The sequence below is a fragment of the Cydia fagiglandana genome, chromosome 5 (genome assembly GCF_963556715.1).
Source record: "Cydia fagiglandana chromosome 5, ilCydFagi1.1, whole genome shotgun sequence".
NCBI lineage: Eukaryota > Metazoa > Arthropoda > Insecta > Lepidoptera > Tortricidae > Cydia > Cydia fagiglandana.
The window spans coordinates 9,226,712-9,242,237 of NC_085936.1; the positions used below are offsets into that span (position 1 = coordinate 9,226,712).

The 15,526-nt window shown below is 37.4% G+C and overlaps 1 protein-coding gene across 9 annotated transcripts in view; it reads left to right on the plus strand.

Moving 5' to 3' along the window:
• Positions 1 to 15,526, plus strand: part of LOC134664418 (sorbin and SH3 domain-containing protein 1) — a 198,000-nt gene that overhangs the window by 141,311 nt on the left and 41,163 nt on the right. For 6 of the 9 annotated variants that reach the window (XM_063521052.1, XM_063521044.1, XM_063521045.1 and 3 more), the window contains 10 exons: positions 1,660 to 1,819; positions 6,629 to 6,724; positions 7,779 to 7,930; positions 8,475 to 8,541; positions 8,741 to 8,776; positions 9,531 to 9,753; positions 10,330 to 10,444; positions 11,221 to 11,253; positions 13,287 to 13,352; positions 14,714 to 14,811. In XM_063521052.1, coding sequence (XP_063377122.1) covers positions 1,660 to 1,819; positions 6,629 to 6,724; positions 7,779 to 7,930; positions 8,475 to 8,541; positions 8,741 to 8,776; positions 9,531 to 9,753; positions 10,330 to 10,444; positions 11,221 to 11,253; positions 13,287 to 13,352; positions 14,714 to 14,811 — 1,046 coding nt within the window. Of the gene's footprint in view, positions 1 to 1,659; positions 1,820 to 6,628; positions 6,725 to 7,778; positions 7,931 to 8,474; positions 8,542 to 8,740; positions 8,777 to 9,530; positions 9,754 to 10,329; positions 10,445 to 11,220; positions 11,254 to 13,286; positions 13,353 to 14,713; positions 14,812 to 15,526 lie in introns of those variants that run through there. The other 3 variants (XM_063521048.1, XM_063521050.1, XM_063521054.1) reach the window with 3 other exon arrangements.

Here is a 15,526-nt window from a genome sequence, read left to right on the forward strand (position 1 = left end):
GTGAGAAGGCGAAACAAATTCAAGTTAACGGGTGGTGCGAAAATAAAACAAATAATAAAAATAAAATAAAATACATATACTACAAATATAAGAAATAAAAATATACTACATTTATTACTATATAAACATTATATAAATAACAAATAAATATATAGATGACAAAGGAGGCTATAAAACAATAAGGAGTTAAAAAAAAATGAAAAATTTATGAAAGAGACAAATAATGTTTTTTTAAGAGGCTTTTAAAAATAGAGAGTGATTTAGCACGTTTGATATCAATAGGCAGAGCATTCCACAGCCGGACAGCGCGAAAACTGAAAGAGTTAATGTAAAATTTTGAAGAAGAAGGAGGGGGAACCAGTAGCAGATTTTGCGAGCAACGAATGGAGGAAAGAAATTTAAACTGAGTTTTGAGATAAAAAGGAGTATTGGGATGAAACAGCGTTACATACAGGAGGGAAAGAATATGTATGTTGCGACGGAAACGGATAGGCAACCACTTAAGCTGCGAACGAAAGCTTGATATATGATCGAATTTGCGCAACCCGAAAATAAACCTAATGCAAACATTTTGAAGTCGCTCAAGTTTGTTCAATTGCTATATAAAAAATAAAACATCTTATTTAATTAACACGAGAAGAAAGTCATCGATTTACTTAAGTTTCAACATTTCTCTTCAACGGTGGCAAGTGCTATAAGGACTGAAAGTTTCACTAGGCAGATTAAATTACCTTTGGTAATGTAATGACTAAAATACCAGACAGAATAATATGCTTAAACGAATTGAGCTGAGAACCTTTTTAAGAGAAACTGTTTCAGGCTGAATTTGCATGACTATTATTCAGGTCACCGCTTTTTAAATTCTTAGTAAATTTCTTAGTACCTACATTACCTAACAGCATTGTAATGAATTTCTGAGTTAGCGTGTACTTAAACATTTACCTAGGTAAATGAGGTCGTTCATAATTATTCGATGGGTATTTAGAGATAAACTGGTGTATAGGTAATATTATAGACGTAATGCACATTTAGCATCAAATACATTGTGGTCAAGCAAATCTTGTCAGTAGAAAAAGGCGCGAAATTCAAATTTACTATGGGACCATAACCCTTCACGCCTACATTTTTCAAATTTGCCGCCTTTTTCTACTGACAAGATTCGCTTGATCAAGTATAACTTTGTTACCATAGAAATAAGGATGTGTTCCGATATATTTTGGCCACTTTGACCGTCACTGTCTATTTGATGCCACAAAAGAAAGAAGTTCGCGGCGCGCTCATTCTTTCTTCCGTGATTTGATGCCGAGTGTGCCTTATTTTTTTATTTTTTTTAACAATTATGGCCTGGATGCGAGTCCTTTAAGCCAAGAGTGTGCCTTACCTATAGTTCGTTTTTTTTAGCATTAGAAAGAACTTGAAAGAAGGTAAGCGATCTTGTCATGTCTTTTAATTGAAAAACGCTTTTTAAAAATCAGAGGAATATAAATGATCGTATTAGATTCATAATTGTTACATATTTGCCGTCACATTTATTTTAAAAATGTGTTATTCAATTAAAAGACATCAAGATTGTTTACCTTATTTCTAATGCTAAAAAAAATTAACTATAGTCATCTCTGCGATTATATACCTAATGTCCTTTCCGTGTAATATTTTCAGAGTTCGGAGCAGAACGGCTGCACTAGCGGCTCGGAGAGCGAGGGACGCCTGCGGACCAGCCACAGCGCCCCGGCTACCGGCCTCAACTCCTTGGGGAACTCCTCTAGCCGTCTTCCTCGTGCACAGAACCCCACCGTCACTCTTCTGCAGAAAGCTAGAGGTAGAAATCACTTTAGTTATATCCGAACAATTTCCTAAGAGATGCAGTTTGACTGCATCTATCAGTGCTGCTACTCGCAATAACCACAGCATGCAGTTACCAGCCTGAACTCCTTGACGAATTCCTCTAGCCGTCTTCCTCGTGCACAGAACCCCACCGTCACTCTTCTGCAGAAAGCTAGAGGTACAGTCGCCATCAGATTTATCGCAGCGGCCAAGGTGTTCACAATATCTGAACACGCACTCTAATGCCCTGACAATAGAGGCGTGTTCAGATATTTGTGAGCACCTTCACAGAACCCCACCGTCACTCTTCTGCAGAAAGCTAGAGGTAGAAATCACTTTAGTTATATCCGAACAATTTCCTAAGAGATGCAGTTTGACTATATCAGTGCTGCCGCTCGGAATAGCTATTAGCTGAACTCCTTGGAAAACATTTCTGGCCGTCTCGTTTGTTTCGTGCGCGGTGGGGACCGTCACTCTTCTGCAGAAAGCCAGAAGCTACTTGCTGTGGTTATCGCCCTGTCTGTTTCCATATCAAATAGCTCGCGGTCGGAAAGGTGGCAAATCTCTGTTAACTCCCTCTAGTTCGCAATGAAGGGCCTTGTCGATCTATAAAAGAGAGTCATAAAAAATTGCACCAAAATATATCCATTTATGCCAAATGTCAGCGCAGTAAAAAAAATTTGCTATCAAAACACAGGCAGTTTTGAATTATCAGCTTAAGCGCGTTTATCACCTAATCTATGTTAATCTTATAACAAACAACCCTTAGGCGTTTGTCAAGCAGTTGTTAGTATTCATAACATAACAGTCTAAATGTTATCTAAATTGGTCGGAGGTGTAGAGCCACCGACATTCTGACTTCGCGGATGTTCATTTCGATCGCTGCTCAATCTTGTAAACCAGCATAAGTGTGATCCCCATTTACACATAGTTGTTTAGAATTTCGACGTCCCTAAAAACCTGGGTATCCTGCCGAACGCTGCCTACGCTAAGTAAGCGGTCTGAATCAGCTCATGTCTCCCCCATGTCATTAGGATGATGTTCGGTGCCGTATAAAACCAATTTGATACACTACTTACCTACAGATTTTACCAAGTGCATAAGGAACCTTAGATCGTCGTGTATAGAGTTGAAATTTTCGTGTTATGTAAAGAGATATGAATTTGTTTTAAGATGCAGTTAAAGTTTACGCCGCGGGCTCAGATTCAAGATTATTTGGTAAAGTGAGAGGGGTGCCTCTTGCACTTTTACGTTTGCCTATTTAATAGACATGGCAAATACTTTACCCTAGACTTTTTTCAGCAAGTCGCGACCTGGGGTATCATTCCTCACGATTACCATTCACTTATAATACCGATCTCGAAGAAGTATATGTACTTATAAATAGAAATATAACGGGTTCGTCACAAGAACGCGTCTAAACCGACTTCAACGACTTGAAAAAAAAAATGGCGACAAAATTATACAACTGTCATCATCATCATCATCATTTCAGCCTATATATGTCCCACTGCTGAGCAAAGGCCTCCTCTCATGCGCGAGAGGGCTTGGGCTATAGTCCCCACGCTAGCCCAATGCGGATTGGGGACTTCACAAACACCTTTGAATTTCTTCGCAGATGTATCTGCGTCAAGCAAATCTTGTCAGTAGCAAACGGCGGCAAATTTGAAAAATCGCGGGTTAGCAACACTGTGTTCGAATAATTCGAAAATCGCGTGTCATCTGTGTTTTATCTGTGGAATGTGGATCGCGAATGACAGCCATCATCTTTGTTTACAATCTGAATCGATTCTATTTCCAGAGATATTTCTGCTGTGTCGCCATTAAATACCAATATATTAAATAAAATTGTGCTTAATCAAAGATAAGATGCTTACAGTTCCAAGATATAAATCTAATAAAATATTAAAATCCAATAGGACATCTACCTGCTGAAGCAACGATTTTATTCATTACATTCTTGTTTAACGGCATATTCCACTTCTAATTTTATTTTGAGATCTTCAAATTCACCACACACCGCTTTTAAATTGTCCGTCCATACCATTTAAATGCCATTTTTTAACAATTTCAAACATTTTCATTAGAGAATCCACGAGTGACAATTTGAATTGACGTACGTAACAGGGCGCGCTCAGCGAAAAAAAAGTTTTGGTTCGATGTACATTGTACATTGCTGCTTTTCTTAGCGCAATACTACTCTTTGAGTGTTGCCCTACTTTAGTTTGCTTTACATTGCTACTGACAAGATTTGCTTGACGCACTTATATGCAGGTTTCCTCACGATGTTTTCCTTCACCGAAAAGCTAGTGGTAAGTAAATATCAAATGATATTTCGTACATAAGTTCCGAAAAAGTCATTGGTACGAGCCAGGATTTGAACCCGCGACCTCCGGATTGAAAGTCAGACGTCATATCCACTCGGCCACCACTGCTTACTGCTGTACAACTGTATTGATGTTTATTGTCGCGTTTCCATATTCCGTCGCTTTCCAAGTCAGTGTAGAGTTAACTTAACGGACTCTATTAGTAGGCATTTTACAAAACGTCTAGCCCTTTCCTTAGCTTTGAAAATACACGGTCTGGATCGGAAATTTGGAACATCGTAATTTATTCCCAGGGCAGAGCGGGAATGACGACTAATTGCCTCCAAACTTGGAGTAATTGGCTTACGCACTGATGAGTCGCACCCCCTAATTAGAGATTACCAAAAACTCGATAATTCACCGCATTATCTTTAACGGCACTAGAAAATCGATAGGATTATCGGCCTACGTGTGACTTGTATGTTAATTAAGTTTTAAGTAGGCTCTTAATAACTTAAGAACAAACAATTACTTGGCATGTCAAATTTAAAGCAAGCTGCTTCAAACTTGGGCAAACAAAAGCATGCACTATTAAAAAAATCGATATTCAAATACATAATACCTATAATATTCCATCCATACCTAACTAATTAGGTAAGTTCCAGGGATCGACAACACAGACTTTAATGGCTTAAATGCCACTAGGTACCTATGAAGCAAAGCAATCATAATGCAAAATATATATTATATTTTGGGAACAAAAAATAATACATACACTCTTTTTCAACTCGAATTAAGTTAGGTTTTTTAAAGTGGATGTAACTAGCTATCTACCTATAGAAATACATATTACCTTAGCATTAGGTATGTAAAGGTATTTGAGATATTTCATACACAGTAAGTATTTATACTGTGGTGATACTGTATGAAATAAATAGGTACGTATTTCGTTGAAAACTTTCCGCATTATTAGTCGATGAACACCTTTTACAGACATATGTCACCCGATATTCGACTTAACTGTGACCCACGTTCGAAAACTTATTCAGCTACGCCCCTTGTACCCAACTATAAAGGCGGAAAAATACGTGACAAGTTATTATAGAGCGACAAGGGCCAGATAGCATTTAATACTTGATGAGATGACAGTTGCCGGGTACGTTGCGATATGGGGAATTGTTGCCTACCCTAATTGTGTTTTTTACCTGACGTTATTTAACAATAGGGGATCAAGTACAAGTAACATACCTTGTTACGGGCGCGTGGAAACATGAAGATGAATGGCCTGCACTGAGAGAAAAATCATCACCAGGAATTAAAAAACAGTTCTGTACTGGGGGAAAAAATGAAGTTTTAGTAATAATTATGGACGTTGCACTATTTCTGTAAAGTTTATTTATTTCTACAAACAGCTCAGTAATCCCAAATACAATTTCAACAAACAGATAATATAAATTGCAAGAACTAATAGAAATTGAAAAGTCAATTTGTTCCTATTAACTCTCCTTGTCCCCGGATTAAGTTTATTTTTGTAATTCTAAGTGTATTTTTGTTGTACTTTTCTCTCAGTGTGTGCACACCGGCTGCGTGTGCGTGACGTGCACGTGCGCGTGCGGCGTTGTAGTATACAGATTCTTATGAGAGATGGCACACCGCTTGCGTGACGTGTGCGTGTGCGGCTCCAACATTTTAGCGCACGCACAAGCGCACATCACGCACACGCAAGCCGGTGTGGCTCGGCCTGAAAATAACATTAAGTAAGAGAGTATTCTGTGGCAAGCCAACTTTGTACGTAATGCACTGTAAGTGTAAGTACATTACGTACAAAGTTGTACGCATGTACTGTAAGTACACGAAATTCAGTATGGGAGATCAGTCGTACATTTTTCTTCACGCCTACATTTATCTAATTTTCTACTGCCAAAGCTGGCTTAGACCTACCTGATCTGTCGCAGAGTGTTAAAATATGGATGTAGTGTTAGTAAAAAAGTTTTAGTGGACGAAGAAAAGTTGGGTGAACTGGGTGAGAACGGCATGAAAGGGAAGAAAGTGAATTAACGCGTTTTGGGCCATAAAAATATATAGAAAAAAATTAATTCGCTGCGTAAATCTTAAAGAAATTAATAGGAATAGGACAACAAATTGAAGAAACATAGCTCGTTGAGTTTGTTACTTCATGTTTATGACAGCGATATTAGGTAGGTGGCTGTTAGAAATATTCTAACCCTGTTTTTAACGGATGTTATAAGTAGGTACTTATATAGGGTCTGTGCGGAAAGACAAGAGTCGTAGAATCTATTGGATCGCATACCTACATATCACGATTCTTCTCTTTCCGCACAGATTCTAGTTATAAGTACTTTGGTAGGTATATGTTAAATTTCAAAGCTAAAAGAGGATAGTAAAGCTAAACAAACCTAAAACGTAAGCGCATATCACACATATAATAGGTACTGGGATTATGCGTAGAATTAAATTCGTTTTAATGAATTTTTCAGAGGGGCAATTCTCGCGAGGTTCCAACTACCTGCAACAGGAAAGAGATAGCGCGCGTTTGCCCCGTGACAGAGTTTCTCCACCGAAAAGCGATCCCAGTAAGTATTTTTGACACCAAAGTTCATCCGTACAAATCTATCTATTTTTAAAATACCGATACTTTTAGCAAGCTTTTTGGAGCAAGTGAAAGAAAAAGTGGGGGGTCGTGTCGTATCAAAAAGTCAAAGTGCTGGCGCAGGATAGGGAAAGCTGGAAGATACTCCACCGACAAGAGAATAACTCATAAGTTAATGATGATGATGATGATACTTTTAGGCCCACTTGCACCATTCACTAACCCGGAATTAACCAGTTAAACCTGCGGGCGCAGCACGGTTCCATTTTTATCGACTCACTATGCGCGTCCCTTTCGCACTTACATAATTGTTAGAACGTGACAGGTATGGTGACAAGGGATAAAAACGCCGCCGTGCTACGCCGCCTGGAGCTACCATGGTTACCAGTACAATTTAACCCCGGGTCAGTGGCATGATGCAAGTGGCCCTTAGACTCATATTTAAAATGATGCTAATAGGGCCCTACATATTAGACTAACCATCCCAAATCCGTCTTAATTTTTTTTTTCTCTCAAACTTTTGGGAGTTGTTTTTGGTTGGTATTGGTATGCCACTATAAACTCGGAGTAATTAACAACGGAGACGCCATGTCTAAAATTTTCGGTACAAAATAGTCTGCCGTTTTTTGCGGGGGTGGGCACATCAAATGTATAGGTACGTCATGTCAGATAAACGTCAGTCCATACATATGGTTGACCATTGGCCGCCTATTTTCGACAGAGGGGAATGCCTATTAATGGCGGCTCCATTGTTAATTACTCCGAGACTATAAACGTTAAATTACTACCTACATATGAAACTATGATGTATATATGTAGTAACCCTCCCTACTGTGTCACTGCAAAGTCTATGGTTTTAGCTTAGTCAGACTCTAAAAATAAAACATGTAGGTACATACACGGATATGAGGAATTGTCGTAAGATGATTTTACTGGTCCCTTCTCCCGAAGGGAATATAGGAGGACCTATTCTAATGAATGTTCAACAAAGCCTTAGTCAGTCTACCTATGGTTAACACGTTTTATTTCAATTTCAGTCCACGCTCTACGCAGAGAGTACGCAAGTGAGGGAGAGGCGGACAGGAGCGACTACGAACGCGGAGGGCCACGTAAAATGGCACATGCTCATGAAAAAGTTGAAGGAATCGGACCCACGACCAAAGACGGCATGCCAGTAGCTCTGAGATCTGTAAGTATGTGTACTTACAGAACAAAGAAGTTTGAGGTTTACTTGATTTTGTCTGTGTCAGAGACAAGATTTTTCTCATAAAGCGCGGGATTAGATTAAAAAAAACACAAGTTATTTTTACGTCTCAGTAAAGTTTAAGCACATGGTTCATTATCTTAATTTCACTTTTAATACAAGTTATCAGATTTTTAATAGTTTGTATAAATGGAAAGTTTGACCGTATTTATTTTTAAAAATAAATGCCTATTTTTTATCTCATTAATTAGACAATTTTAATTTATGAATGCTGTAAATAATTAATTAGTTTCGTTGCCTACGTGTATTGAAACTTTATATTTGCGTTCCGTTTTACTATAATATTTTAGTATCTATTACCGTTGGGTTGAAAAGTTTACGAAACGGATTTTATTTGTCATCGCACAAGCGTAGAAAGAGCACAAAGAGTAACAAAATTAAAAAAAAATAATAAAAATAATGTAATTTATATAAAGTACAGGAATATTTCAAGTAAATCTAGGTATAATGGGAACTTTTATAATTGCAGGAAGTCAAAGACCAGTCAAAATGGTACAAGAAAATGTACGACACCATACACAAAAACAAATACGACGGTGAGTTTTGTTTATATTTTGGTATTGAGCGTACAATTTTTTTTATTTGAAATCTTTCCAGGTCTTTAACTATTTTACAGACCTTATTTTTTGTTATTTTAATTAGTTTCCCTTTATTAAGACCCATTATTTTACTATTTCTCAGTCGAAGGTGTTGTATGTCGGACGCTGTCCCTATTTTATACATTTTCTTTTTCAGACGATTTTGTGACTATTCGGTACAAAAGCCGCCGAGGTGATTATTTCACACTTTTTCCAAATTTTCACACAACATCGGTGGCTGTATAACTCCACACAGAAGTGCATTATTACATTAATTTAATTGCTTTGTTTAACTTTTCTACATCTAGTGCTTTCACACACAATTATAGTTTAGTGATAATGAATATAAATTGCAAAATAACTAATACAGTTAAGAAGACACATAATGCAATAGAACATTAGCTAACATATCATATGAAACAAAAGGCTAAAGGTGGTTTTCATGTTTACAAATCGTCGGGTGACAAGCAAATGTCACTAACTAACACCATTGAAATTATTGGACAATAAACCGTGTTACAAGTGTAATAAAGTGCATTGTTACTAAAATTTTTTGATAGTAGGTACTTAGTGACTTTTGCTTGTCACCCGACGAAAATATGCTTACTAGTTTTAAGGCAGTGACAGATGTGTGACAAGGCTGGTTAGTCAACCATATCAGTGGAAAAATGGTTGCAAACATAAGACATAGTCAGAAAGGAAAAAGAAGCGTATCTATAGTCGCACCAAACAAAGTCTGCAGCGGATTTGATAGCCCATGCAGTGTAAGTGTTATGTATATGTCATAATTTCATAGAAGTTTGACGTTTAAAATGACACTGCATGGGCTATCAAAATCGCTGCAGACTTTTTACGGCCTGACTACCATATTTTCTAGTGACATGGTTGTTCAGCCAAACTATACTATCACTGCTATGTTCTATGCTTAAACAAATATTCTAATCCAGGTCAACAACCGCAGAGGGTGACCAACAAGTCCCAGTATGCATACTTCGATCCCCGCTCCGGTTACCTGAGTGAGCCGGAAGGTGGCCTGAGCCGACTGGGTTCCAGCACATGGAGCGATGCATACGACAGTGATGTCACTAACAGCCCTCGGAGAAGGACCACCTCTGTACAGGAAGAGAGACGCCATGAAGAAATCACTTCGCCATATCTACCTAGTAATAAGTAAGTATATTGTTATTTTAATATTATCCAAGAAGCAAACACAATAAATCCCTAATAATATAAATGCGATCGTAACTCTGTATGTCTGTCTGTTACCTATTCACATTCACACTTAAACTGCTGAACTGATTTAGATGAAATTTAGCATGGAGATAGTGTGAGGCCTGGGGAAGGACATGGAATAATTTTAGACCATCATCATCATTCCACGAAGATGAAGGCATAAGCAGACAAAATACATTTATTTAGTAATAAGTTAATTACTTAAGAAACTTATCAACTTTATAACCTAGCCACCCACCAAACCATATTATTGCCATAGCCAAGACAAATGTAGTTTTAACTGTCTGAAAAAATATTCAAATTACAAAGGATTATTATTATTTTATAAAATGTATTTATTAGAAGGCCTGTTTTTAGGTCTCTGGGTGACTGAGGTTATGACAACATATTCCAAATTATTCTCCGCTTTCAAAAGACTGACACAAGAAACATTGTCATATTAGAATACTATATTGAATTTATTCTTGACCAATCACGGCATCTCCTTTATCAACATATTTTCTTTTATTCCAGGTATAGTACCTTAGCATCAGCAAGAGCTAGTCAAGAAGTGTACAAAAATCAGCCCGGGAAAATAGAGAACTATGTCCCCGGCAGATCTTCAGTTGTTGACAAAGAAGCTAAACAGGTATAATTTGTTTCGTCTTAACATTGGTACCCAATGGTCATCCATGGTGTTCATTTATGGCAATAACCTCATTCATCCCTTGCACTAGTGTGGGTAAATAGACGAGTGCTGGCGCAAATAGAAACAAATGAATGATATCATTATGTCATGGACAAATTTAATAAAACAAGAAGACTGACAGAGCCCATTACAAAGTCCTATTCCTCCAATATTTAGCGCCATCTATTGAATGGAAGATGAGTTATTTTAACCAGAGATCTCAGTGCTAAACAAAATATATGGAATTGAGACCTGCCGCGTTAGTGATGCCATCTGGAAATAACCTTAATATTGGAAATTGGTAAAACGTGATTTTGTATACACGTTGTTGGTTTTCTTCTTTTCTTTGTCCATGGTGCAGTGCAGTTTTGACATGTCAACCCATACTTTTATTAGAGTCAGTCCAAGAAAAGACTGCAGCGTATTTGATAGCCCACGCAGTGCACGCGTTATTTTAAACGTTAAACTTGTATGAAATTATGACGTATAAATGACACTTGCACTGCGTCGGCTATCAAATCCGCTGCAGACTTTTCTTGGTCCGACTCTACAAACTTTCCTTTTACTTCTTCAATTTATTTGTGTAAGCATTCGTCAATATTTAATATTACAAGATTCCTGAACCCTGTAGTATGCAGTTCGTATAGAAAAATAGTAGATTAAATAATGTCATATTTCATTATATTACACCCACGAAGAACACTATCAAAGAAAAACAATATATTTCTCTTTTCTAGTGGTGGGACGAGGTCATGGACATTTTTGATGGGGTACGAATATCTTTTTATTATCTATGTGTTTGTGATAACTGATAACCCTATTGTACTTTCACCCATTTAACACTGTGTATTGCCGTATGCTAAGAAAGATGTGGGTTTCGAAAATGTCTGACTTTAATTAATTGCTAAAATAATCCTGTATATTTACCTACTGCTAAAAGAAATTAGGTACAAAAGTATCTATTTATACTTAAAATGGAGAAAGGGAGATGACAGTTAACTTATACCACAGAATAAATAATAGTACTAGGTACAGAGGACTCACTCTCTAACAAAACGCGTCTGTTACGATCAGCACAGATATGGCCGCTAGGTGGCGACAGCGCCACGCGCGGCTTATGGCTTTCCCCAAAATTGGTGTGTACTTTTAGCTACCTGTAGCAAAGCGACGAAATCGCGGAGTGAGCCACGCCTGCTTATACTAATTTTAATTTAAACGTGACGATGATTTTGGTCGGAAGTGATACATACCATCATAAAAACTTCGATAGTAGAATGCAGAAAGTGTATCTATACCTACTGGCTAAACTACCGACATCTGTAGATGTTACTACGAGAAGTTATTTCTGAGAAAGAAGGCACCAAAACTGGGGTCCAAAATTGGAGCCAAAGCTTCTAATAACAATGAGCCCAGATTAAGAATATCAGCTATTCAGTGTTCGATAGTAATAAATAATAAATTAGGAACTAGAATTAGTAGCATTTTGATTTTATCTTTTATTATCTACTTTAAGATTAGTTTCCTTATTACAAACAATCTGCCTTTTACAGACAACTTTACTAATACGTGATGATTCCGGGGTTAAAATGCAAGGATGATTTTAAGGACTTTTAGAATATAGGCATAATATATAATTGTTTATAAAAACTAAATTCCATCAACAGCAATCATTGGCGTCGCCTGTCACGCTATAAACGTAACTGCTTTATTAAACCATTTTTAGGGTTCCGTACCCAAAGGGTAAAACGGGACCCTATTACTAAGACTTCGCTGTCCGTCCGTCCATCCGTCCGTCCGTCCGTCCGTCCGTCCGTCCGTCCGTCCGTCCGTCCGTCTGTCACCAGGCTGTATCTCACGAACCGTGATAGCTAGACAGTTGAAATTTTCACAGATGATGTATTTCTGTTGCCGCTATAACAACAAATACTAAAAACAGAATAAAATAAAGATTTAAATGGGGCTCCCATACAACAAACGTGATTTTTGACCAAAGTTAAGCAACGTCGGGAGGGGTCAGTACTTGGATGGGTGACCGTTTTTTTTTGCTTTTTTTTTTTTGCCTTATGGTACGGAACCCTTCGTGCGCGAGTCAGACTCGCACTTGCCCGGTTTTTTTCTTAATGAAATGGATATCACACAAGCAATAAAAAAATGTGCGTAGACCAAGCGTAGACTAATCGTTCAATTTGAAGAGTAGAATTAACTAAACACACGGACGTTAGTTGTGAATATTTATGGACCAGTTTTAAGATTAATAATAAATAATTCAGTTGAATTTAAGGGGCTCATACATAGGATTCCTGCGCCCCTAGCACATCATGTTGCGATTGATATAAACTATACAGTTAGAAACAGAAAAGTAGTCTCATTTCATTAGTGTTGCTGAAGTATATAATCGAACAAGGATTCATTGTGATTGATTAGTACCCTATCTCAGCCGGTTGGTAAAAAAGTTATGCGACGATTTTATAGTAAAAGGTAGCTCAGTTTCGGGACTATTTTTTTAATAGCCTATCCTATATGTGTCCCACTGCTGGGCAAAGGCCTCCTCTGTCTTCCGCCACTCGTCGTTTATGTATTACATTTTTACATAATTAAAATTATAAATCAGCTCCAAGCTGGCAATTCAATCAGTCCTTAGCTGACCATAATAATCTTACCAATCGCCTCAGATAAACGTCCTGTAGCAACGCTATAAGTTCTCGTTCGACTTTTAAAAATGTATTAGTAAAGCTGTCTATGCCCCAACATGCACTAACCTGTTTCCCATCTCTCGGTCACTAATCGGTGGCGGCACTAACAGTGGCTAGACGACAACTCACCCCTGCCCCCTTACACCACATTGCTCGCTCGCGCGATTCAGAAGAGCGTAAGGACCTTAACATGTCTGCCTGTATGCATTTGGTGTATGTGATATTTTAAAAAGTAAAGATTATGTCTTATGCGCTCAAGACTGAAACTCAAAGCATTTATTCCGCTCATTATGTTGAGTATGACATATCTTCACTTTTAAATCTAATATAGGTACTTGCCTGTAAGTACACAGCATGACGAATTCTGTAGAATGTGTAAATAATTAAAACCGCTGTTGCTTAGACGAAGTTCGTTAGGACGAATCAACGTCAATCAGCAGTGACTACGAAATTTCCCATACCTTCAATAAAAATTTGCGAACTTTTTGACCGTGACAGGTTATTTGGCGCAACCGACCCCTATTTATTTATTTTGACATTTTGACACGAACACGTTCGATGAAAAATTCTAATCGGTTAAAAGGTTTTAAAAAAGTGTTTATATCTATATGTAATACATTCCTCTGAAAGAAAAACTTTAACGAGGTATCAGCTTATAATATAATTTATTTGACAAGCTCATAACTCATATTATATTGCGGCATGTTTATAATTTGCACGTCAATTTACTCGATTTAATTCCAAAGAGCTCGTATTTTCTATATTTGTTTTTGTGTTGTTTGTGTCTAGCATGATATATTAATTGAATGTCTTAATTATCATTGTCTAACATTCTGTTTTTTTACTTGTACAGTTTTTTGTTATTGCTAGCATGTTCGTTGACTGCTTGCCTTTTTTATTTTAATGTATATATTGTGTCTTATTTACTTGATATTTAAGTTAATATTTCTAAAACCAATGTACAAGTGGCTTTGACTGTGAACCGTGATAATGACTACACTATTTCCGTGATAGCATGAAAGCACGATACTTTCGTGATGTTAATTAATACTATTTTATTATTTGATATGGATATTTTCAGTTTATTATTTCAGTGAAACCTGGATGAAATGAATCCCAATGTTCAAACATTTAAGTATTTTTTCTATGATTGATACCAGTGAAGGTACCGTTCTCAATTTCAGAGATCCTGGCGAAAAGTTTCATGCAATAAAAGTGAATATTACCAGTTGTTTTGCACTATTCTGAATGATTAGATTAAGTAAATAGAAATGTCGTTTAAAAATACTTATTTAATTATATTAATCCTTTGGACGCCATGCCTATGGTTCGCGGCGCGTCATCGTGAATCTAGTCGGAATGCACGAAGGGAATGATGTATTTCGCGGTCAAAGGGTTAAATTATTTGGATTCAGTCAGTATTGAAAGAAATTTTAAGAGTTATTTTATTAAGGTCCTATTTGTCCAGGTTTCACTGTATCTCAATTGACATTAAATGTACACTACATTATGAATAAAACTTGATTACTGTTTGCAGCAAATATCAGCACAGAGCACGACGTCACTGCCACAAGCATCGCCGAAAGAGAAGAAAGATATTACGTCAGCTATTTTATCCAAATCCAATATGGCGCGGTGAGTTTCTTTGCCGTTGTATTCATTACAAAAGCATAATTAAAATTATAGTGAATTGGGATTTGTAAGAGTGCATTGAGTTGAATTTTTAAGAATCAGTGAAATTATAAAAATTTTACCTTCCAATAAAATTATTATTATGTTTCCTATCCACATCGGATATCTTCATTGAGAGAGTAACGCGATCGTTGACCAATGATGCCGCTAGCGTCTATGTAGTCGCTCCGCCCCACGCCGTGACGTAGTTCCGCTTCCACTTCCTGCGAACCGTTGCTCGCTTCCCGCCACTCGCCACCGCCATGTCATTGTTGAGGAGAAGTACCGTCGGCATAAAAGTAGCCTAGTAGCCTGCCAGGAAGGCATTACTCAGATATCCGATGTGGATAGGAAACATAATAATAATTTTATTGGAAGGTAAAATTTTTATATTATGTGTTCCGTACTCCACATCGGATATCTTCATTGAGACCTGTTTATTATCTCCTGGTGGCGAGTTAGCGGGCGCGCAAGCGATAGGGCTACACCTACTGTCATAGAACTCAGAGAACGAATAAATATGTATACACCATATTGCAACCCATGAAATCACAGTGACTCGTTATAATGTGAATTACAGGAAATTGAGAATTGAAATTGTAATCTCAGGTTCGAATCTGACTTAAACTGGTTTAAGAGAATTCTCATTCGAAATCGCATCCGATCCGCAGAATCTCGG